General features: G+C 40.5%; 1 protein-coding gene across 2 annotated transcripts in view; it reads left to right on the top strand.

Annotated features, from left to right (window-relative positions):
• The window catches only part of ptgs1 (prostaglandin-endoperoxide synthase 1), a 55,110-nt gene extending 31,400 nt beyond the window's left edge, over positions 1-23,710 (top strand). For both annotated transcript variants that reach the window (XM_031584957.1, XM_031584956.2), the window contains 7 exons: positions 904-1,047; positions 2,501-2,682; positions 6,941-7,024; positions 7,907-8,153; positions 12,716-13,002; positions 21,808-21,955; positions 23,030-23,710. In XM_031584957.1, coding sequence (XP_031440817.1) covers positions 904-1,047; positions 2,501-2,682; positions 6,941-7,024; positions 7,907-8,153; positions 12,716-13,002; positions 21,808-21,955; positions 23,030-23,364 — 1,427 coding nt within the window. In that variant the 3' untranslated portion in view covers positions 23,365-23,710. The remainder of the gene's footprint in view (positions 1-903; positions 1,048-2,500; positions 2,683-6,940; positions 7,025-7,906; positions 8,154-12,715; positions 13,003-21,807; positions 21,956-23,029) is intronic.
• Positions 23,711-27,086: the final 3,376 nt, after the last annotated feature.

Raw genomic sequence — 27,086 nt, 5'->3', positions numbered from 1 at the left:
GTGGACTTGGACAAGGTGAAGGCAATCACTGAGAACCATAACTTCAGCATGGTGGCTGCCACCATCACAGCACTTAATAGCACTCCTTCTAAGATCATCTGGACCCCTGAAACTTGAAGCGCAGGTTCACCACAGCCCCCATCCCAGCTTACCCTGATCCTGACTGGCCTCTTATTGTAAATTATTATTTACAAGAAGAACGTGGCAAAGAACTACATGACGCAAAGCATGACATCCTCTGTTATAGTTTTCTCTGTTCCTCTGTTTTGATATGTTATTCATGTGGTTGTCTTTTATCTTTGTGTTTCATAACAATTGCATGATTTCTTACTGTACATATATATTTATTTATTCACTTACTCCACTTTACATATGCACATACTCTGCACTTTTTTGCTATTTTGCACTTCTGGTTGGATGCTAAACTGCATTTCGTTGTCTCAGTACTTGTACTCTGTGCAATGACAATAAAGTTGAATCTAATCTAATCTAATGACGGGGAGTATCGGTTGCTGTGCATTAATGTCAATTCATACATCACGAAGTTCACGATTCATTTTCTCCAAACTTTTCCATTAATTTCTCTGATTTGCTGCACCACATAAAAAAAATGGCCCCTTATTGTAAAGATAATGAACTGTAGATTTAAAATATCCAATAAAACTACTTTTCACAGAAATGTATGTGTGTGTGTGTATGTATGTATATACATATATAATATTCTTATATATTATATAAGTATTATTATTATTATTATTATATGTTTTGTAAGTTGCTTTAAATAAAATGATGGAAGCATTGAGGTGCTTTAATATGAGTAGGTTTGAATGAATCAAAGCAACAAAAAATATAAATTATTTTTTTAATTTGCTGTTTTTTGTCTTTTCACCCATTATTACCCAGCAAGATCCGATCTCATCCCGAGTCCTCCGACATACAACTCTAAGTATGGGTATCTGAACTGGGAGTCTTACTACAATACCACGTACTACACCCGGATCCTTCCGCCGGTGCCCGAGGACTGCCCGACGCCTATGGGGGTTAAAGGTCAGAAGGAATGCCATGAACTCTGTAAAGCGCCTAGAGACAATTGTATTGTTATGGCGCTATATAAATAAAATTGAATTGAATTGAATTGAATTGAATTGAATTGAAGTTTGTTTCAAACTCTGCCACCTTTCGAAAACTGCTTATTAATACAAAATTAAGAAAAATCCAAATTCAAACTCTCCAGAAAAAAACCTGCTAAGCCTCTAATTAGTAATTACACAGTGGACCAAATTCAGCAGCCTCAGGGTCAACTGGCATGCACATACCTGACACAGGACTCCCCACACCAGACACAACAAGTGTACATATAGAAAGGTGGCCACAGCACCATTTATAACAAAAGGGTTATGCACAAAAAATCAATTAATACACAGATCACGAGACAGACCCTGAAACACAAACACCGTATTCCTCAGTGTGCTAAACACAGATCGAAGAGATAAGAATATAATAAATCATACTCCCAGGCAGGGCAAAAGAGTCATTACAGAAATGACAAGGCCAAGACCATTTCTCTTGTCCCCATTGCAGGGAATCACCAGTCGAATAACCTTGGGAACCAAATAAATGTTCCCCCTGTTTTCATGTAGAGTCTCTTTCATGGGGGGTCGCATGGGGGGTCGCACCACGACTGTCACAGTCCTTCTCGAAGTTCTGTTGGCCGTACCATTTTCCCATCCATGTCTGCACCGATTATCACATGTCTGCACCGATTATCACATGTCTGCACCGATTATCACATGTCTGCACCGATTATCATACGTCTGCACCGATTATCATACGTCTGCACCGATTATCATACGTCTGCACCGATTATCATACGTCTGCACCGATTATCACATGTCTGCACCGATTATCACATGTCTGCACCGATTATCATACAGTATGTCTGCCATAACGACTAAAGGGCCCTTTCTGCTATTGTTCCTTATCCTCCAACGGTCAGTATGTGCACACAAACCTAGATCACTGTTTCTACAGAGCCCCCCACACATGTATCGATTCCCAGACGGTAGTGATGAGTTGGCCGACCCATAACCTGTGCAATATTGTATGTATGCATTATGTACATTTGCTTTATGTGTGCTAATATGATGTGTGTATGAATGATCTGCTTGCCTCTTGATTCTCTTGGCTCACTTACTTTCCTCACTTTGCCCTCCCCTCTCTTTCAATCCCTCTACTGGCTGACCTCATGCAGACGGGTCCCCCCTCTGAGCTGGCTACTGCTCATGGTTTCCTCCTGTTAAAAGGGACCTTTTCCTTGTCACCGCTGCCTTGTGTTGCCTCTATGGGGGTTCAGACCTTCGAATATTCACTATTGTTAATGATGTTACTGTATGAAATTAAATAATTGTACTGAATTTTCATACATCATATAGGTTTTTTTCAGATGACCAACACAGCAAGAATAAATCCGATATTTAAAAATGTCTTCTCCTCTCTGTAGGTAAAACTAAACTTCCAGACGTGGAGTTGTTGGTGCAGAGGTTTATGGTTCGGCAGACGTTTAAACCCGACCCTCAGGGAACCAATCTTATGTTTGCCTTCTTTGCTCAACATTTTACGCATCAGTTCTTCAAAACCCACAACAGAATGGGATTGGGATTCACCAAAGCGTTAGGTCATGGGGTAAGTGAACAGCATCATCACCATACTGGATCCTTTCAAAAATAAACACTGAGAGCAGAATGTTACGTTACACATTATTCATATATATAATTAGAGTTGTAATTTCAAAATGTTTTAATTAGTTACATATTCTTTGTCAGCAGTTACACTTAATCACACTTCAACATTTTAGTTTACCTTCTGTGAAATAAATCGTCAGTCATTTTTCCAAATATAGTCATGGATACGCACTCAATTTAGATTTATACAGTTTCTGCTGTGAATTATTATATTTACTATTGTAAGCACGTCTGCAGCTATTAGGTGAAAAACAGAAATTGGTAGGGCAAAGTATCTAAGCAGCAGAGTTTACATTTTGCATTGCAGTTTTTTACTGTTTCATTGTATATCAAACTAAATCAAGTTGAGTTCCCCTCTCTTTTAATTCAGTTAGTAAGAGTCCGATTTGATCCATTTTACCTTTGGGAATTATTTCTGAATGATTAAGAGCTTTTATGCTTATAGTATTCCCAAGACCTTAGAGAGTTACCTCAAGTGACCAAAACAAAACAGAAGATTATTGTTTATGGTACTAGGTCGCAGGGGCTTGATTAACGATTTGACTTAAACGTTTAGCGTCCATTCCCAGACGACACCATTGCATCAAATAAATGCTCAATAAATGGTTTTCACTGTGAGTGGGAATGAGGTGTTTGTGTGCGTGTGCATGCAGGGGGAGGGTGTAGTGTTTTTGAAATGCCCATTCCTACTTCATACAACTTTTAAATGGCTAGGAGCGCTCACACCACAACTACATGGCATTTAGTTTTACATCTCACAGTGATGTAACGTTAAATAAACTATGGTTTAGACACAGGTGCGGTCAATAGACCAGTTTGTGAAGTTACATAAAATAATGTACTGCGGTTTATATACGGTGAAGTTAATAGTTGGGAAAATATGGTAATTAAAGTTTTAGTTTTTCAACGATGTGGAAAATCAAGATTAGTGCTTCCTCTGCTGTCACCTCAAACACCAGTGACAGCACTACTGTCATAACTCTATGGTAACTATGGTAACTCCAGCACTCTGTCATAACTCTATGGTAACTCCAGCACTCTGTCATAACTCTATGGTAACTATGGTAACTCCACCACTACTGTCATATCTCTATGGTAACTCCAGCACTACTGTCATAACTCTATGGTAACTATGGTAACTCCAGCACTACTGTCATAACTCTATGGTAACTATGGTAACTCCAGCACTACTGTCATAACTCTATGGTAACTCCAGAGAAATGTTGTCAGTAGAGCGGTGACCTGTTTCCAAATATCTCATTAATGTTGGCGGTAAACCGTAGATTAATAGCAACGGAAAAACACTTGTTGTCAAGCGCTGTTTGTCTATTGACCATCACAAACATGCATAATTGATGTGTTTTTACTTATGTTCACAATTATAGCCTAGCCTGCTCTCTATGTCGACTGCTGTAAAACTGTCAACTGTACTCCTCCGTCATTTTACTGTTTTGTTTTGTATGTTGTCCTGATGTGTCGTTCCTGCTGTCATTTGACTGTGTTGTTGCAAAAACAAATCTCATTCTATTAATATTACGGTACAGAGCTATGTCTGATTAATTTGGTAAATTGGTGAGTCTGTGAGAAATCTATAAAACATTTTGGCCACTTTTTCATGTTCCTCATTACCGTTATGACATTTTATTTAGAAATACGGTGATTGTGACATTATAGCTTATACAAAGATTAAGCAGTCAATATTAATACTGAAACCATCTTTATGATTTACATTTACATTTTACATTTTCTTTAGATTTAGTCATTTAGCAGATGCTTTTGTCCAAAGCGACGTACAAGGGAGAGAACAGTCAAGCTAAGAGCAATAAAAAACCTGGTGTAACAATAAATAAATACTACTTTACATAAGAAATAGAAAAACGGCCGAGAAAGGAAAAAGAAGTGCAGGAATGTAACTGCTGAAGTGCAAGTTAAGCACTAGTCAAGATACCAGTAGGGGAAGGGAGGTGCTCTCTGAAGAGTTGGGTCTTCAAAAGCTTCTTGAAGGTAGAGAGGGACGCCCCTGCTCTGGTAGTACTAGGCAGTTCGTTCCACCAACGTGGCACTACAAATGAGAATAGTCTGGATTGCCGTGCTTGCACAGACGGCAGTGCCAAACGACGCTCACTAGACGAGCGCAGCGTCCTGGGTGTAACATTTGCCCTTACAAGAGCATTTAGGTAGGTGGGAGCAGAACCAGCAAGCACTCTGTAGGCAAGCATAAGTGACTTGAACTTAATGCGAGCAGCTACCGGCAGCCAGTGGAGCTCGATGAGTAGCGGGGTGACGTGTGCCCTCTTCGGTTGGTTGAACACCAGACGCGCTGCCGCGTTCTGGATCATCTGTAGTGGTTTCACCACGCAAGCCGTCAGGCCCGTTAGGAGGGCGTTGCAGTAGTCAAGGCGGGAACTCACCAAGGTTTGCACCAGCAGCTGGGTGGCATACTGGGTTAGGTACGGCCTGATTTTGCGGATGTTGTAAAGCGCAAAGCGGCACGACCTGGAGACAGAGGCAATGTGGTCCGTGAAAGTCAGTTGGTCATCAATAATGACCCCGAGGTTTCTTGCTGTTTTTGATGGAACAAGAGATAAGGAGTCAATATTGATACTGATGTTGTGGTGGATAACCTGTTTGGCTGGAAAGACCATCAGTTCCATTTTGGCCAGGTTCAGCTGAAGGTGGTGATTTTTCATCCATGTGGATATATCAGCAAGACAGTCCGAGATCCGCGCCTGATGGTTTAAAATTGAGATTTTAGTATGTTACATGACGTGACTGAACCGTATTTCTGTATGTCAGACCAGAGCAGTAAATATTTAGATAAGAGCATCATTGCCACTTACTGACTATGGTTGCTATCGCTAGTCGTACATTCTAAAAGCTGTATGTTCAGCTTAGGGCTGGGCGATATGGCACATATGGCCATAGTTACTTGGGAACGGCATATCATTTTAATAAAGAAAACTACTTTTGAATCATGTTTTGTCTTGAGTTGATGTAGACAGAAAAACACAGATTAAAATCGTGAGTTTTCTACAACTCTGAATAATGTCGAGATTTTGTTTTGCCCAGATTGCCCGGCCTCAGAGTTGCTTTTGCTCAAATGATATTTGAACTGTGTAGTCTGTACATGCAACCGTATTTGGACGAGTCGTATGACAGGTCATATGATCTCTGTGTAAATTATATTAAATTAAAGTGTTACTTTTAACTCGACTCTCCCCTGGATGTTGAGAGAACAGATAATTTCAGTTAGACATATATTACTTGGCGGTAAAAATAATTGTACTATTTAATAAGCTCTATGATTTTGAATCAGCACATGTGCCTAATTGGTGCTATTGCCTTTGCAAAGCAGTGCTGAAGCTTTCACCGAGACGAAGACAGACAGACAGACAGAGTGTTTGTGGATGTCTGTTGCAGACCCATTAGATCTGTCAGTGAATGAGCTGCAGTGAAGGACACCAAACATCAGTAGAACTGTGACGATGTGATCGTCACTACGGATAAATATGCTCTCTGGCTGCCATGCCATTGAGCCGGGCTCTTTGGTGTGGCGGTCAGAGCGCATGTTTGGTACCCTGTAGACCTCGGTTCGAGCCCGGGTAGGGTGACCCTGCTCTCCCTTCGCTACAAACCTTAAGATGTGTCCTCGTCAGCCAAATAATGCAGAAACTGAGCTGACAGAACAGTCACTTCGTTTCCCACAGGTCTCATTTTATGTGACATGATTATATGCTACATAATCTTTTAATTTGACATGATTATATGCTACATAATCTTTTAATTTGACATGATTATATGCCTACATAATCTTTTTATTTGACATGATTATATGCCTACATAATCTTTTTGTTTGACTTTGGGGGGAAAAAATGCACATCCAGCTTTACTTTGTTGGTACTTAAGACGTGACTGATTGACTGTTCTGTCATGGATTATATGGAATCTGATGGAGAAGTAATGAGCTCACTCCGATGGTAGCATAGCAGAGCATACATGTTAGATCTGATGCAAGAACAGTCTGAAGACTTATTCAGCACACCCCTCATTTACCTGTATTTCTATGCCATGTTTACATGTTTGTTCTCATTATGCCATTAACATCAATATTACAAATATAACATTCTGTAAAATACAAATGAAACCATACTATTAAAGAAGCTTCTGTAGTTTTTTTATTTCAAATCATGTTTCCTCAGGTAGATGCAGGACACATATATGGGGATAATCTGGTACGGCAGCTGAATCTGAGACTTCTCAAAGATGGAAAGCTGAAATACCAAGTGAGTATTCCAGCTAAGTGAATTCACAGTGCTCTGTCCCCCAACACTTTAAAATGGGACCTAGAGTGAGTTAGGGATCTTTGCTAGGGAACCTGTTATTTCTCCTCCCTGCATCATCCCAGTGATCAACAGCAAGTGATCAACAGCACATTCCTTGGATAACACCCAATATTGTGAAATTTTGTTGTTGGTTGGTCACCACAATCAAGACACCAATGATATGTCTCGACATGCAAAGTTGAAATTTGGTATGCAAAGTGGCATTACCGTGGAATATTGTGCAAGACTTCAGGAAACTTGAGTAATAGATGAATCCAGGCGGTTACAGCAATGCAACAGTAAGGATGCCAGCGGCCGAACAAGAAGACTTCAGGAGACAGGCATCCATTGTTTAGTTGATTAGTTCGAAATGAACAGCACGCAAAACACCAAAACCATAAATCTGTAAGGTTTCATGTAAGCAATTCAAATTGGAGAAAATCTGTATAATTTAGGGAAAGTTCACAAGAGTAGACATGTATGTGTGCATTACACCACTTTGAGATGATATACAGATGTGTGCAGGGAATGACATAACATTACTTCATTCTACAGAATGTTTGCTCTAACTTTAGAGTGGTTCTAAGCATGGCCTAATTGTCATTTATCTGGGGGCGACAGTGGTACAGTAGGTAGAGAAGTCGTTTAGTAATCAGAAGGTTGCTAGTTCGATTCCCTGTCGAAGCGTCCTTGAGCAAGACACTGAACCCCTAATTGCTCCTGATGTGCAGTGTGCCATCAGTGTAAATGTAAAATGTGTATACATTGTAAGTCGCTTTGGATAAAAGCGTCTGCTAAATGACTAAATGTAAATGTGAATGTTATCTTCCTGCTCTGAAAAAGCTGCTGAATGGCGAGATGTACCCGCCGACAGAGGCCGAGGCGAAGGTTAACATGAGCTACCCACCCACAGTGCCCCCGGAGCACAGACTGGCGATCGGGCAGGAGGTGTTTGGGCTCCTGCCTGGGCTCAGTATGTATGCCACCCTATGGCTGCGCGAGCACAACCGCATCTGTGACATCCTGCTCCGAGAACACCCCACCTGGGACGACGAACAACTCTTCCAGACCGCCCGGCTCATCGTTATTGGTAACTAGCTAGGAGTTCGAATTCTATAACTCAGATGGTGTCACCATTAATTAAGTGTCTATTCTATTGAAAAACTAGTGTGAATTTTCTTTCACTTTAGTTTATATTTTGGCTAAACCAAAATGATATTTCATTATCTTAAAACCTGATATTTAAGAGATGTTTTAGATGTTCAGCAAGACCTTCAGCTGAAGTTGTATGCTGTTAGTAAAATGTCCATGTTGTTTGCATGACAGTGTGTAGTACACATGGGAAGGGGGAAAAGCATATGCCAAAAATGTTTTTAAAAAAAAAGAAATTACACAAACAAATGAAAATCACACAAACATAACTTCACTCCAAAGCATGTCAAAAGAAGGCCTTGACCTCTGTGGAGTTGTTTCAGTGCATTTTTGACACGATGACTAACATGTGGTTAATACACGGTGCGCTTCATTTTCTGGACATTATATTTATATCCTACGTTTGTGTGGTCATTCTATTTCATTTGTATAGGCAGTCACTTTGCATTTGGGTACTTCTACCTTCACTCAGCAGGCATGCCCTGGTGTTGAGCAAATATCAATGCGCATCGCAGGACAGAACATACATTATATTGCATGTACTGCAGAAATCTTGTGTTTGAGGTGACAGTTCTGAGCTCTTGACATCTACCACTATTGGCCATCTTGTGAGAGGTGGGAGGAAGAGACTCGGGCAGTAGTGTACAGTTAAGCAGTGGTCGGGGACAGATGGGTTAGGTGATGGTTTGTGGAGTGAAGCAATGAGTTGTTCAATACGATTCTATTCATTCAGCAACTGAAGAGCTTCGGATTTGACTTCTTTCAATGAACACAGCTCCATCTAAGTTTATTTTGTTTGAAGTTGGAGGGCATGGACTCCTGACTATCTGTGCTAGGCAGGAGGGACATTTGTGAAGGCTATTCACATCCAGAATTGGCAGAGCAGGGACCAGTAAAGAAGCTGATTTGCAGATGGAAGTGGACATGGATTGGACACACACTGCGAAAGGAAGTGGCAACATCACAAAGGAAGGAGAAGAGGAAGCGTGGAAGAGCCAGGCACACGTGGAGAAGAGGAGTCAGGGTTTTTCCTGCATAGAGAAAATTTGGGCGCGCGCCTAAGCCGTTTTCCCCGAGCGCCTACGACAAATCCCGAGCGCCTAAGGCAAAAAAAAAAGTCCGTGATGGAAAAAAAAAATAATAAAAAATAAATAATTAATTCATGGCGCAATTCAACTTAATGGTGTTTTGAGCCCTCACCGTCGACTTCTAGGCAGCAGCTGCCTGGAAGGCGCATCCCGCCTCCCACCCTCTGAGCCAATCATTGAACAGAGGCTTCTCCAAGCTTGCCAGTTTAGAGAAGACGTTGGTTTGAATTTGAGATTTGAGCAAGCAACTATGTAGCTAGCTTTTAGCTGTTTTAAACCAAGGCACTTTACTTCAAAAATGTTGTTTTCAACCTGCTTACAAATCTGGTTAAATCAACTAGTGAAGGTGTTTTAGAATAATATTAATGCCATATACAATAACTGACTTTATGTTAACACCACTAATTCATGTTAGCTGTCTAATTATTTAGCGCAATGCTAGCATGAATCTACCGTAATTCGATTTTTAACCAAGTGTAGACAACTGCTAACTAGCTGCTTGCTCAAATTCAAACCAACGTCTTCTCTAAAGTGGCAAGCTAGGAGCACCGTCCAGGCAGCAGCCGCCTTGAAGTCGACGGTGAGGGCTCAAAACACCATTAAGCCACAATTCATCACGGGTGTAATGCATGTCAGCCAATATGTTCTCAATAGTATGTTTCAAGTATAGGCTACAGCCGAACCCTCGTTCTGTTTTGATCAATAGTAATCGAGTTGATAAGCGTTTCTTCTTGTCTGATCAATACGCAACTGTGAGGTGCGCGAATGGACAGAGCGGCCAGCTGCCAATCACTCAACTTGCGTATGCATCCTGACTTCATCAGTCGGCGGTGATTTTGAGCATAACATTCCATTTTCAGTATTCATGGCTTTCAATGTATTACAATATCTGCTATGTTGAGGACCTACACAGGTGTAGGCTATTATTTGATTTGTCTACCCGTTTGAACGAGTACCAGTAGACCGTGGGGCCTCGGGAGAGGCAGACAACCGCATTGGTTTATCAATGAAAGCTCAGCTCGTTCTGAGGAGAGCGGATAGATTTGTGTTTGCATCTCGAATATAATAATATTAATATTATCATTGATAAACCGGTGCGGTTGTAAACTGTCGTTCCGCTGCGAGGGCCAGCCCGACGTGACCGAATACACTATACAAATGCAATCGAAATTTCCACTCAAAATGCTGACAAAAGTTTGATTAACGATTTCCAACGCAGCCTCCATTGGTGCGCCAATAGAAGTTAAACACACTATTAAACATATTTGTGGACAGTTTTAATAATAAAAACAAAAATAATTGTACGTAGGTTTGTATAATAAAAATGAATAGCAATAACAGATAAACTTGAATTTCATAATTTGTGTGTTCCATTTCTGACCACTGGTTAGTTCTAGATTCTATTGATATACATTTCAATAGTTTGCATATGTAAAGAGGTAAACCTTAATAATCTTTGAACCTAACATGATAGCACCATGGGGCTTGGACTATTGTCAATCTATTAACCTATCTATTTTAATCTAAAGTGGAAGCAAAATGATTTCCTCAAGCATAGCCTCCATTATTTATGAAATGGTAAAAAAACCGAAATAAATACATAGATGTCTGCTAATGAGGTGACACGGTAACACAGGCTGTGTGTGCGCGTAGCGCGCCTTTTTTTTTTTGGAGCACCGAAGACCCATTTTGACCCAGGAAAAACCCTGGGAGTGGAAGAGGAGTGGAAGAGGAGTGGAAGAGTCAGGCACACATGGAGAAGAGGAGTGGAGAGAGACATAGCTGGAGGACTTTGGAAAAGCTGGCGCAAATTGGAGTCCAGTGGAAACGTGTTATCAATGGCCTATGCTCCACTATGGAGTGAGAAGGTGCGAAGAAAAGAAGAAGATTCACATCCAGAGGATCCAGTAGCCCTGTCTGACCATGAAGAAAAGAAGAAGGAGATTCACATCCTTCAGTAGCCCTGTTTGACCATGAAGAAAAGAAGAAGGAGATTCACATCCTTCAGTAGCCCTGTCTGACCATGAAGAAAAGAAGAAGGAGATTCACATCCTTCAGTAGGCCTGTCTGACCATGAAGAAAAGAAGAAGATTCACATCCAGAGGATGGATGAGGCTTCAGTAGGCCTGTCTGACCATGAAGAAAAGAAGAAGAAGATTCAAATCCTCCAGTAGGCCTATCTGACCATGGTTTGGTGCTGAGCATGAGGCAACGAGGGCGGGAGGCTGAATGGATGACTTTCCCAAGTGCTTCCTGCATGGCATTAAACCAGAGCCAGGTAGCTGCCGTTGCCTCTCTACTGTCCGTGCCTGTGGGGGGGATTCTTCAACTCCTATTAATATAGTATCGCATGGAGGTTATTTTAATTAGCCAAATATTTGTTTTGTTTTCACTATATATACATATATATTTAGTTGGTAACACAGGTTACTGACTAACATACTGGATGACATTTCACAACAAGTCTGTCCAGGTTCATTCATTCAGATACACACACCAAAGTGACAGCATTACAGCACGCCCTTGTCTTCACAGGAGCACATGTTCTGTGCAAATGAAATCATAGGAGGCAGTTGGCAACCTATAACTGAGATGAGCAGCCTCCAGTACATCATTCATGCAATCAGTGGTACTCAGCACACTCTCTCTTGAGTGTTACACAAATGGAATGGAATTCTTAACATTTTGTTTTGGTCATGGTTTTTACCCAGTTCTGTTATAAAACTGTGAGGAAAACCTCTTATGCAACATTCCTTCTTGCGTTTGCATATCACATGTGTAAGAGAAAATCAAGTTTATTGAGGTCACCAATGTTTAGTCATCAACAAACAGTTGACAGTTGGAGTTCATGTCAGGCAATTGAGTTCAAAACAGTAAACAGATGAATAACTAATTTCACCGTGCTAAGGAAAGAGGCCTATTACCCTGAGGTGTCGCTGCTGGTGTGACATGGACAGGGCCAGCAAAGGCAAGCAGTGACAAAGGCCGTAAACTACAACTTTTTAGGGCAGAAAAGATCACCACGGGACATGTACGAGATAAGATTAACAGTTGAACTGTGAGAATCGGACTTCTCACACTGAGACCTCATTGTTAAGGAGTTAGTTAGCTACAGCTCTTCAGGGGATCCACCATTAAGCAACATTGTGGCAACTAAGGGGTTAAAAGGAGAATCTGTGTACCATGATGTCAGAACGTATATCTCTTCAGCCGTGAGGTGATGAGCTCCTGTGTGAACTTGATCTCTCCGACTGAAATGTAATACTTCTCTTAAAACTCAGTAAACTCAACTCAAACTTATTGCTCTGTGTGGCGGTCTCTTCACTTGATTCTCTGTAAACCAACACGTTAAGATTTAGTATAATTTAACACATAATAGTACTAATAATACATTTGTGTCACCCTTTTTTAGGTGAGACCATCAGGATTGTGATTGAAGACTATGTCCAGCACCTGAGTGGGTATCTGCTGGACCTGAAGTTTGACCCAGAACTTCTGTTCAATTCCCGGTTCCAGTACCAGAACCGCATCTCGTTGGAGTTCAACCACCTCTACCACTGGCACCCTCTCATGCCAGACAGCTTCCACATCGACGGCGACGAGATCCAATACTCCCAGTTCATCTTTAATACGTCCATTCTGACCCACTACGGAGTGGAGACACTTGTTGAGGCATTCTCTAAGCAGCACGCTGGACAGGTATAGCCATTTGAAAGTCTTTTTTGGTCTGTCACGTCATACTATGTGCTCTCAGCAATGAAAAAAGAGATTAAAAAGAGTTAAAACAATAACATGTATGAGAAAAGCACTAGTAGGCCTAGATAACACCTTTACACAGATGAAGATGATAATTAATTAGTAATTACAGGTCTAAGAATAATACATACTTATGTCATATGTGCTCTCTGCAATGAAAAAGGGAGATTTGTAGTTCTTATAAATATGGCTTACAGATATACAAGCTGTCAGAATCATGACTTGGTCACAGATGGTTCTTTTAAGAAGAATACAAATGTAATCAAATGTGACATTTAGGTGTAATTACATGTGACCTACATTTTTGGGCCTTGAAATTGATCTTGTGGGACACGTGACCTTGAGATAACCTTTCACAGAAATGGTCTTTCACGACCTCTGAAGTCCAAACTAGGCTGAACTGAATCCGATTGTGTTGTCTCAAAGCATTTTTAAGAACTTGAGGCCTGAACCCCCTAGAGCAAGCAGAAGGCAACGGCAGAATGGGAAAAGATCCTTTTAGCAGGACGAAGTAGGGGCGGCAGTGGTACAGGAGGTAGATAAGTCGTTTAGTAAGCAGAAGGTTGCTAGTTCGATTCCCTGTCGAAGCGTCCTTGAGCAAGACACTGAACCCCTAATTGCTCCTGATGTGCAGTGTGCCATCAGTGTAAAAATGTAAAATGTGTATACATTGTAAGTCGCACATATGTAAGTCGCTTTGGACAAAAGCGTCTGCTAAATGACTAAATGTAAATGTAGAAACCTTGAGCAGAACCCGGCACAGAGAGAGGACCCATCTATTCCAGGGCAGCACAGAGAGAGGACCCATCTATTCCAGGGCAGCACAGAGAGAGGACCCATCTATTCCAGGGCAGCACGGCAGGGGGACAGGACAGGACAGGACAGGACAGGTGGACGGGGGAATAATAATAATTAAGACCTTTGTCAGGTTTTTAATGGCACACACGACACACTGGAACACACACGTGCATATATGGAGGCGACACAGGACACACACACACACACACACGCAGGTAAGCCTGAGATCGCGGTGAATTTAGTTTCTGCTTTTTCCCATCCTAGACTGTCCTTCCTCAAGGACCCCCCAGGAGCAGTGGGCAGCTTGTAGCGCCCGGGGACCAAGTGAAGTGAACTGTCCATCTTTGGTCAGGGATGGACATGTGTTCTGTTATTTGTTATATGTTATACTGAAGGGAAGTAAGACAAGAGAATCAGGGGGCAAGCAGGTCATTCATACATAGAATCAAGCACATACTTCAAACATATCATATTGGCAGACATGGAGGAGATGTATGTGAGGGTTACGCACAGATTGCAGGGTGTACAAAGGGGGAAAATAAAGTAAGAGGATAAAGGTCTTATTGAGACCATTATATTGAGATATTTATAATATGTATCTTATTGAGACCATTATATTGAGATATTTATAATATTTATCTTATCAAGATAAGAGGGTCTTATTGAGACCATTATATTGAGATATTTATAATATTTATCATATTCAGATAAGAGGGTCTTATTGAGATATTTATAATATTTATCTTATAAAGATAAGAGAGTCTTATTGAGACCATTATATTGAGATATTTATAATATTTATCTTATAAAGATAAGAGGGTCTTATTGAGACCATTATATTGAGATATTTATAATATTTATCATATTCAGATAAGAGGGTCTTATTGAGATATTTATCATATGTATCTTATTGAGATAAGAGGGTCTTATTGAGTAATTTATAATATGTATCTTATTGAGACCATTATATTGAGATATTTATAATATTTATCTTATCAAGATAAGAGGGTCTTATTGAGACCATTATATTGAGATATTTATAATATTTATCATATTCAGATAAGAGGGTCTTATTGAGATATTTATAATATTTATCTTATCAAGATAAGAGGGTCTTATTGAGATATTTATAATATTTATCTTATTCAGATAAGAAGGTCTTATTGAGACCATTATATTGAGATATTTATAATATTTATCTTTTCAAGATAAGAGGGTCTTATTGAGACCATTATATTGAGATATTTATAATAAGTATCTTATTGAGATAAGAGGGTCTTATTGAGATATTTATAATATTTATCTTATCAAGATAAGAGGGTCTTATTGAGACCATTATATTGAGATATTTATAATATTTATCTTATTGAGATAAGAGGGTCTTATTGTACTCATAGGGCTACTATCATTAGACTAAGTTGATGCTTGTGATGGTTCATATTAGCATATAAAGTAATGGGTTGGTAGGCAATGTACAGTAGAACTGAATGTGGCATTGTTTTCATTTCAATGATACATTGGCCTGATGTTAAAACAATAACATGTATGAGAAAGGCACTAGTAGGCCTAGATAACACTATCACACAGATGAAGATGATAATTCATTAGTAATTACAGATCTAAGAATAATAAATACTAATACAGTGATCAGTTGTATGCACAGATATTAGCAATTTACAGTCTTAGTGACTATTTATGTTCAACACTGTAAGAATCTATGTGGTGCTTTCTTGTGCTGCTTCACGTGAATTTGATATGTATTAGGCCTAGCCTGCCTTAACTGTGAACAAGTCTATTTTATTATTGTTAAATAGATGGTACATTTGTTAAATTAGGATCACTAGGATAATGATCATTTTGCATTGATCAGACCTGTCCTACTTCTGATTCCATTACTATGGAAACAGAACAATTACTGATCACCTGGCATTGGTTGTAGTCTGAAGAGCAAGTTATGAATGTACTGTATGTATGAAGTATGAAAACAACTCAATATGTGGACTTGTTTATACTGGTGGAACGAGGTGTTTTCTCAGGTGTTCTTGCTACGTCATGACCCAATAGCGATCGCTGATTTACCATGCTCTTATCATATGAATAGCCCTCATTTGCTAATGGGTGGGTCATTAGCAGCTGCTGCCTCACTCAGAGACTGAAATGTGGAAGATTTTTGCTTTAATTTACCTTTATTTTAGCTTTATTTTAGCTGTATTTTAGCTTTATTCTCCTGACAAACTGCTCATTTAGTTTCGAATGGTATTTATTTGAAAAGAAGAAGATTCAAGGTGTCTCTCGAAAACAAAAACTTGCGGAGCTTTAAAGGCATATTGACAACAATTCACCACAACCCAAATATTCCTCATGGGGAAAGCCGACCTCTACGGGTTAAAGCAGTGCATATGTCTGGGAGAGAAACGTTGCTATGCCATTTAACATGGAACAACATCAGACTTACTTCAGATTACTATGTTCACCCTTGCCCTGACGAATCGCACCAAGAGGGAAAACGAACCAGAGTGGGATTTAAAAAGTGCTTGGAGTGCAGGAGTAAGTCAATAAATGCAGAAATGAATACAGTGTTGAGAACTGCTCTATCCCTACCACTCCATCACTGTCACTCCACTGTCACACACACTCTACTCCCCCTTATAATAGTACCTTACGAGCACACTGTGTTGGTATCTCTTGAATTCGTCCATTGTGTGATTCGTCTCTCTCGTCTCTCCCTCTCTCCAAGAGAGAACACTACGGCCCTCGTCTCTTCCTCTCTCCAGGAGAGAACGCTCTCTTCTCTCAGTCCGCTCGGAAGAGCAGGCCCTCGCTCTGCTCTTTGTCTTGCAGAAACAACTGCCTAAGATTCCTCGGTAGTCAGGCACACACTGATAGCCGAGAGTAAGCTAGTTTAGCGCAGGCAGCTAGAACAGAAAGCCTGTTAGCTAACTCTACGACAGAAGCAAGCAAAGCTAGTGATCCCGAAGATGACCCGCGAACTCTGCCAACTGAACAAAAGGAGCGACTGGTTCCTCTGATTTACATTGCGCAGCAAAGACGACATCAGAGCTACAAACTTTTTCATCTGCATACTTTCTTCAGTTTGGCTCATCAAAACATCGGAAACCCCTTTCCCCCAAGGACTGGTAACTTCGATCATTTCTGGGCATTTACAGCTACCTTAGCATAATCTCAAGACTGTTTGACCTTTGCCATTGTACATGCACTGATTTGTTGTGTTCACCGAATGTGACTCTTGGGATATATATATTGATGATTATTTGGTAGTTGGCTTCGCCACATCATACAAGGGTTATTGATATTAGGCTTGCCAGAGACATAGGATCTTGCATGCATTGCTAACCATTCCTCTAACTTGGCATGGTAATCACACGATTACCATTACATTGGCCTTAACATAGCCACACACGCGATGAGAAGACTAAAACTACATGCTTCACATAGGCTCGTCCTTTGTTCATTTCATATGTATTGAAAGATTTGTTGGATCAACACCAACTTAAAGGTTGTTGACGCTGGGTGGAAACACCAACTGAACGATTGGTGTGTTCCGATAGATTTCACGTGAAAACACCTGTTATACTATAATATAACAGACCTCTATTGTAGCTCTGACGTTAGTAGTTAGTTGGTCTGATGAGTAGGGTGTCGGTTTATTCCATGTAACAGACCAGGAGCACACAGGACGCACTACGATGGGGAGGGAGAAAGAGAGATGTTAAGGAGATAGTGTACCATAGTGTACCACTCGTTGCTCCGTTGTCTTACCGTGTAGCGGTCGTTGTCCCCACACGGCAAACCCACAGCAGAACCTACGTTCTCTGTGTTCTGTATGATGTTCCTTCTCCAACACAACACACTCAGCATAGAAGTTACATTTTAGTTATTGGAAGGTAGAATACACAACTTAACATAATGGGTGTGTCTGGGGGTCTAGTTCAAGGTGTATGTTGGGGCGTGATAGGAAGGGGAACAGTATGGGATCTACCTAAATATGAAAGACAGGCAGGGTCTTGCTGACCATTTGTGTGTTAATGAACATGGTGTGAATGTGATACATTGTTGTGGAAGTGGAATTCAATGGAGTTGCAACTACTTAGAAAGTATATGGAAGACACGAATATTCTTCCGAATGTTGACGGACGTGCACACACATGCATGTGGAACTACGGTGACTGAACAACGGAACATACAGACTCATTCTTTCTGGCGTGCACACTGGAACTAGAGCACACTAGCGCACATACACACACACTCCCTCGTTTTCATACACACACACTCCCTCGTTTTCATACACACACACTCCCTCATTTTCATACACACACACTCCCTCGTTTTCATACAGACACACTCCCTCGTTTTCATACACACACACTCCCTCGTTTTCATACACACACACACTCCCTCGCTTTCATACACACACACTCCCTCGTTTTCATGCACACACACTACCTCGCTTTCATAAACACACACTCCCTTTAGGCATTATTTACATACATTTAGTTAGATTAAATATGGTGTGTATAATTTCTGATCATTTTGTGAATAAATGCTTTGATTATGTACGCTGGTCTATTTAATGTTACACAAGAATGAATGCTGCCAACCTCTTCTATTCAGAACTCCAATGACCTTCAACCTTTACTCGCTATTAATAAGATAACTTGGTTGTAGTTATTCATTTAATTATTAATCAAAGTTCCAAATTAATAGTGTAATATATTTTATGAGACTGATTTAGATTTATTAGATTGATCTATGAGACTGATGTCTCCCGTGTGTTCAACTGAATTGATCTGCTGTTGTGTTAAGTGGTTGATGCCTGTCCAGTCATGTGAGATCCTGTTGTCAGGATAGGATAAGGTACCTACATCAATCTGGTGCCCGTGTGAGGCTGGTGCCTATCGTACCTACAACTGTATATCCACTATGCCAGGGGTTTTCAACCGGGGGTAGGCGGCCCCCTGTTGGTCCGCGACAGCATCGCAGGGGGTCCGCGACATGATGAGTCTATGTTTATCAGTTCACCATTGATTTTTTTTTTTTTATAAATTCGCTTTGATATTTCAACACATTTCCAGATTACTCTTAAATATCGTGAAAAATAAAACAAGCTGATAATAATATAAAGGAGATTCACGCTGACAGAATGTAGCCTTGCACCTATCCAGTCTATGGTAGCCTGTGCTTTGCTAATGTTAATGCATTGCGTCCCTAACGTCACGCGCATATTATTCATAACGCACAGTCTCGCGCGCAAAGTTGACAAGCATCTGCATAGCCTACGTGTACTTTTGAAGTTTAGTCGAAAAAGTAATACTTTTGGTGAAGGACTGAAGTTATCTACTGTCCTTAGCTAACATTTCGTTCTAACGTCGAGTTAGCTGGTCAGAAGCACCAATGGATCGGTTTTTAGTGAGGAGAGTGACAGAGGGACAGGCTGCCACGATAGAGGGATAGGATTCCAACAAAGCTACACGTTCACAGGATACAGGGAAACAAATTCAAAAAAGAAAAAGAAAACACAATGAGGAATACATCAAATACGGATTTACAGTGACGACAGACAGAGCAGGAGAGGAGGTAGGCTACCAATGTGTTTCGTGTGTTCAACATTACTGTCAACTGAAGCCATCGAAACTATTGCGGCATATGGAGAAGCATCACGTTTTCTTGAATGCCAAGCCTATTGAGTACATGCAACAGATGTTGCGTGATTTTCATATGACTTAAGTTCTGGATAAGTTGCCAGACAGAATTTCCAGAGCTTGCTGCAAATGCAATGAGGTGTCTTGCCCTTTCAAATACCTCTGTGGGAGCGTTTTTTCTACAATGGCGTACTTGAAGAATAAGTACAGGGAAAAGCTTAAACCAGAGAATGGTATGAGACTGTCGCTATCTACCATTTCGCCATGAATAGACGGCTGTGTGGACTTCACCATGCCCAGATATTACACTGACAGGTCTCCCGTCTCTCCACACACGCACGCGCGCGCAGGCACATCAGTGGGCCGTGGATTACTTTCTAGTCAGAATGGTGGTCCCTGGGACAAAACCAGTTGAAAACCCCTGCACTATGCAGTTCTACAGTACTTGAATGCTCTCTCCCCATTTTATCCACTATTAATATTGTACGTATAATGTATATATCATCTTTATGTTTATATGTTTCGTGTACATTTACCACATGTGTGCTAGCATGCTTATCCTGATACTTATCATCGGCCATGGTAACCTTACAAATGATTTCCATTGCAGGTAAAGGCTGGTACAGAGTATGGGGTAGAATAAGTGCATGACAGTGTGGTGGGTAGGAGGTGTAGGCCGAGGGTGTCTACAAGGGCAGCAGAGACCGTCTGGACACAGGGAGGAAAGACACAAAGTGAGTGGGTAGAGCTTGGCTGCCAAATATGCATAGATGTACTTAATGGATAATGGAAGATGTCCCTACCAAATAGCATTCAAAGGCCCACTACTACCTGCAGTACCCGATAGTCCACCAGGGGGCAGAAGACATAGATAGATTACATACAACAGGAAAGCATTGAGCATGATGACGTAGACGTCTCAAAAACTCATATAGCAAATATGGCTTAAGTTAAGTTAAGTTAAGACATTAGACCTAATCACCAACCAGGATAGACCTGAAACTCACCTTTTCTAACTTCAGCATTCCCATTTTCAGAAGCCTATGGTGTTACAGCCTTGGTGTTTAGGGAAGATACACTGGGGAGAAGAAAGGAAGATTGATTAGAAGTTCATTTAGATTTAGAATTCTATTCACAATAGATATATTTACCCAGTATGGATAGGCAATAGTTCACATTATTCTCTTTTACTGCAAATTATCGAGACACCCAATTGCATTCAAGGAAACATAGGCTGACTGTGCTGTCAGGCAGAGCAGAGCTGATGTCTAGTCGTGGATAAAGTACTTATTCACACCATGTCCAGGCAGTTTCTCTACCCATGGTCTCTGAAGCCGGTCAGAGAAGAGATAATGAAGTTCAAATCCAAAGCAGAGAGCCTGCAAAGCCAAGTTGAAGAATTGAGGCAGACATATCTAAGACGGCAGTTGGTGAAGAAATTGGAAGATGTTCCAATTCATTTAGACTACAGTCTTAACTTCATTAACATTGAAGTAAATATAATTTGAGTTAATCAAGCAAAGATTTGGTAGGAGTGAAGGAACTTGAAATGGAGAGAATATCCTTTGCGATGAAGGTCAAAAGGGAATTGTTGACATTTTACATATGACAACGTGAGACTTCACACACAATCTTGTTCTTTAGGTTGCTAGTTATGTGGATTGTTGTCCCTTGGTTATGGGTCAATGTCATGGTCCAGTGTGCAAAAATAAAAATTCATTATATAACATTATATAACATTGTATTTCTGATTCATTTGTAGAGTTAGCGTTTTTGTTGATAGAATGGATATACTCTCTGTTGCTCTCTTAATGTGGCCATACCTACATACATCTTCTTCACCTACCCACTCACTAAGACTCTTGTGGGTCTAAGACAACTGCTGTTGGGAGGACATCGTTGGTGGCCCTTCGTTTTGCTCACAAATGAAGCTGGTTACTATCTACCCCCTCTTTTGCAGTGTAGTCTTATTGAAAATTCAATTCAATTCAATTTTATTTATATAGCGCCATAACAATACAATTGTCTCTAAAATGTCCCTATGCTGTAGTGCTCTCAGTCCATATTGAACTGCCCTCACAACTGGATATCTGTTTTTAAACACTTGTTCGTGTGTGTCTGACAAAGTCATCCTCATGCTGACCTTAGCACTTGAAGATACTCCTCCGTCTCCTACCTTTCAGCACTCAACCTGTGATCAGCAGAATGTCTTTATGGTTAAGGGCTTTGAATAGTCTTTGTATTGCAGTTGTTCGCACGAAGCCTAATGTAGTGATTGTTCTTCTTGCAGGTAGGTGGTGGTAAAAATATTCACCCAGTCATAATCAAGGTGACAGCGGGGGTCATTCGGGAATCGAGACAACTCCGTGTGCAACCCTTCAACGAGTACCGCAAACGTTTTAACCTGGAGCCATATGCATCATTCTTTGAGTTAACTGGTAAGAAAAAACCTTTAACTTTAAAAAAAAACATTTAACTCAGTGAATTTAAATTGGATTGGTTTTAGGACGAACAGAACCCTGATGCACTGTGTCAGTTGGCTGTTGCCAAAAAGATAAAAGGAATTTCTCCAAATATTTAATTATTTTTTGTTGGGAAAGTTCCACTGAAGAAAATAGTGAAGCATTGAAAGGCTGCAATAACACCCAAAGTGAGGGTAAGAAAAGAGATATAGTGAGAATGGAATCGTTTTTGTCTTGTTTGATGCCTACTTCAATCCAGACTGTGAATGATGCATAGGACAGACTGTAGAACTGAATAAACCTGCTTCAGCCCAATATTAAAGATGTGGTAAAATCACTAGGTGCACTAGCCAGGCCAAGTTCATTAGTAACATGTGTGGTCTGAGATAGCATTAGCTTTAAACTGAATGTGTGGTCTGAGATAGCATTGGCTTGAAACTGAATGTGTGGTTTGAGATAGCATTGGCTTTAAACTGAATGTGTGGTTTGAGATAGCATTGGCTTTAAACTGAATGTGTGGTTTGAGATAGCATTAGCTTGAAACTGAATGTGTCAGAGGAGATCACAATGGAAGAAGATTTCAACATCGACCTGGGTTGTGGTGTGTTTGCCAGAAGCACAGGGTCCGGTGAAGGGCTCCATATGCTGATAGTGGATCATGCTGATAGTGGAATGTGCTGATAGTGGAATGTGCTCTGTTATCTGGCAACAGTTTTGACCACGCAAACTACATTTGACACAAATTATTTAGACATGTAAATTGAATAAATGTAAAAAAATGAGAAAAAGTATATTATTATATTATAAGTATTATTGTTATTGAATAGTGTCAGTTAACCTGACTGTAAAGCCAGCCCTAAACTTCAGTAGTGTTTTTAGATTATTGGTAGCTTTGTTCATGTAATTTAGTGCATTACTGTCAGTTAAGGACATCAGTGTACCAGTGTAGGATGAATTGCACTGTAGATGGCTTGAAAAAACCACCTTCATATCAAGCTTTCTGAACTTCTCTTGACTTTCTGTGATTTCCGTATTATTATTTTTTTCCAGAAAATGCTGAGATTGCACGTGAGCTGGAGGAACTGTACGGGGACATCGATGCTCTCGAGTTCTACCCTGGTCTGCTGCTGGAGAAGACTCGGCCCGGGGCCATATTTGGCGAGAGCATGGTGGAGATGGGGGCTCCGTTCTCTTTGAAAGGTCTTTTGGGGAATCCCATCTGTTCCCCCGAGTATTGGAAACCCAGCACATTCGGTGGGCAGACAGGTTTTAACCTCGTCAATTCTGCCTCACTCGAAAGACTCGTATGTCTGAACACGAAGCGGTGTCCATATGTAGCTTTCAAAGTCCCTTCTCAATCACACACTGACAAGTCGGAGCTGTAGTAGGTAATACATATACAGTGCTGTAAAGACAATCACTTTATCAACACATAAAACACACCATCATGTTTTTAGTATCTAGTAGTTTAGACAAAAATCCAATTTCGGTCAAAGAACAATATTTTTTTCTTGATTTTGATTTCCTTTCTTATCTTCATTAAATGTACTAAATGTACCTGCGAGGGGTGTGATAATGATTGGCCAGTCTTGTGCCTTGCTGTTCAACTAGGCACTCGTTTACATGTAGGCCTACAAGTACATGTTCACCCTTAAAGAGGATTAAAAGGGCCATATTTCAAAATATATGTCAATAAATTCAATCAATTCAATCAATAAATAATTACATAAATGTGTGAATACATGTGTCTATATATCAATCAGTAAAGAAATATTTATATAAATGTGTCAATAAATACTAAAATGGTGATTTCTGGATGAGCAGACAGCAAATCAACACCATGCCACTCAAATGTAGGCAGTTCTGTCCATCATCACTATCTCTCCAATCAGAACTAATGTTCCAGAGTCCATCATCACTATCTCTCCAATCAGAACTAATGTCCATCATCACTATCTCTCCAATCAGAACTAATGTTCCAGAGTCCATCATCACTATCTCTCCAATCAGAACTAATGTTCCAGAGTCCATCATCACTATCTCTCCAATCAGAACTAATGTCCATCATCACTATCTCTCCAATCAGAACTAATGTTCCAGAGTCCATCATCACTATCTCTCCAATCAGAACTAATGTGCCAGAGTCCATCATCACTATCTCTCCAATCAGAACTAATGTGCCAGAGTCCATCATCACTATCTCTCCAATCAGAACTAATGTGCCAGAGTCCATCATCACTATCTCTCCAATCAGAACTAATGTGCCAGAGTCCATCATCACTATCTCTCCAATCAGAACTAATGTGCCAGAGTCCATCATCACTATCTCTCCAATCAGAACTAATGTTCCAGAGTCCATCATCACTATCTCTCCAATCAGAACTAATGTTCCAGAGTCCATCATCACTATCTCTCCAATCAGAACTAATGTTCCAGAGTCCATCATCACTATCTCTCCAATCAGAACTAATGTGCCAGAGTCCATCATCACTATCTCTCCAATCAGAACTAATGTGCCAGAGTCCATCATCACTATCTCTCCAATCAGATCCATGAACTCTAAAAACACCTCCTCCCTAAAGGGCTTCATTGGGGCGGTGCAGGTTAGGGGAAGGGAAGGGGTTGGACAGCCCCTCAGGATTAGAAACCCCAATTAGGGGAAGGGAAAAAAACCTGATAAGAATCCTGGTCACTTTAGGCACCCAAAGACAACAACAAGTAACCACTTCATCGGCCACTTCATCAGTATCAATGACATACAACTTGTAATACAATATGATATAGAGAGAGGAAGAGGGAGAAGGAGAAGGAGAGGTGGTCTTGTATGGCACTTTTTTAATTGAGTTTTTTACACAGGAAACTGTTTAATTCCTCTTGCTCTTTATTGGGGACTATCTGGGTTTGGGTTGAATTAAATGACCAGGTTTGGATTAAGAGACTTGACTTCTGAATAAGTGTCAACACTGGTCAATCTAGGACTGTAATCACCACACTGGTCAATCTAGGACTGTAATCACCACACTGGTCAATCTAGGACTCCAATCACCACACTTCCCTCCCCGATGAGACAGCAGTCTCAATGCCACGGGTCAATCTCTAATCACCACACTGCCCTCCCCGATGAGACAGGAGTGAGGCAGGCGGGCGGGCAGGGGAGCCTGGGTGACAGATCTCCATCTCACACACACCCTCTCAGCCTCCTCCCATGGTGAAGCCAGACATGACCGACTCCATGTGGACTACAGTTTCAACAGTGGTGTCTACAGGATGCATCAAAGAGGATACACACGAGATACACAGTGGATGGAAATGGAAAAAGCCAACATTCAAAGTATTGGTTGTAGAACAGTTTAGTGAGTATACAGTGTGCTCGTAAGGTTACTATTACAGCTTAGTGGGTATACAGTGTGCTCGTAAGGTTACTGTTACAGCTTAGTGAGTATACAGTGAGTTCATAAGGTTACTATTACAGCATAGTGTGTATACAGTGTGTTCATAAGGTCACTATTACAGTTTAGTGTGTATACAGTGTGCTAGTAAGATTGCTATTACAGCTTAGTGGGTATACAGTGTGCTCATACGGTTACTATTACAGCTTAGTGAGTATTAGGGATGGGCATTCGATTAAATTGTCTTAATCGATCGTCGGGAGAATTAACGATCGATTTTCGATTAATCATTAATATTTTTATATTAAAATTCACTATTTATAGGCTATATTAAAATGCAGTGTTTCCTCATTGAGATCTTTATTACAAGATGAACAACTCTTGTGGCAGTTAAACTTACAAGATGGACAACTCTTGTGGCAGTTAAACGGGATCTGTTCAATGGTTACACTTGAAAATATGCGCTGCTGCACTCTTAAGCAGCGGAGCCGACAGCTAGAAGCTGGTGCTCATAAACACAACTTTTTTTTTCTCTCTAACTAATTAATCTCACATTCATTCATCTAGATTCATCGTGATTAAAAATTTGTTTTCTTCTAAAGACTAAATCTTATAAATTAACGAGTAATCACTTCAGATAGCGTGTATTTTAGACACTGTTGTTTAATTGTATTTTTTTCGTGCTCTCTCGCCGTCATACAAGGAATGTATGCGAGACACAATGGTGCCGCTCGACGGTAAATCGTAAGAATTGTCCCCTGAAGCAATTCGAATCACCTCAGTCAGCCCACCGTCTTCAACTATGTTGATGGGCTGACAGTCACCGGCAACCTAAACTGCTACAGTGTTGGTAACCTTTTCACGGACTGGTCTAGTTCATTTCCTAGAGAAGTCGTGGAGTGTGGGTTGGCGACCATCTAACCTGGGACTGCTTTCTGTCGGGTGCTTTGCATTAGGGTGATAACTTAAAGACGAGCTGCTTCTGTGATAGCTACATTCAGCTTGACAAATGCTACATACAACTTTAGTTTTGTCGATTGTTCTGTCATTTTGCCTCTTAAACAGAAACTTTCCGCCCAACAATCCCTCAGCTCTCTCCATCTTCAACTACCGTCTCGGTCTCTTCCATCTAACTGACTGCAGACACGCGGCGGTTTCGTGCCATGGGTCAACGTGCACCGGAAGTAAACAAAGTTGCGTTCAAATATTTTATTGCATTAATCTCGGCCACAATAATCTCATAGAATAACGCGTTAACTTTGACAGCCCTAAAATAAATAAATTACACGCACACTACGCAACAGAACATGCATTAGTTTTAATCGATGAAAAAATAATTTCATCGAGGAAATTCTTAATGATCAATTAATCGATCGTCGATTAATTATGCCCATCCCTAGTGAGTATACAGTGTGTTCATAAGGTTATTATTACAGCTTAGTGAGTATACAGTGTGCTCATAAGATTGCTATTACAGCTTAGTGGGTATACAGTGTGCTCGTAAGGTTACTATTACAGCTTAGTGGGTATACAGTGTGCTCATAAGGTCACTATTACAGAACAGCTTAGTGGGTATACAGTGTGCTCATAAGGTTACTATTACAGCTTAGTGGGTATACAGTGTGCTCATAAGGTTACTATTACAGCTTAGTGGGTATACAGTGTGCTCATAAGGTCACTATTACAGCTTAGTGAGTATGCAGTGTGCTCATAAGGTT

This window comes from Clupea harengus, chromosome 18, assembly GCF_900700415.2.
Source record: "Clupea harengus chromosome 18, Ch_v2.0.2, whole genome shotgun sequence".
In the NCBI taxonomy this organism is placed as follows: domain Eukaryota; kingdom Metazoa; phylum Chordata; class Actinopteri; order Clupeiformes; family Clupeidae; genus Clupea; species Clupea harengus.
The sequence above is the reverse complement of the archived record's forward strand: the minus strand, read 5'-3'. Positions and strand labels throughout refer to the sequence as shown.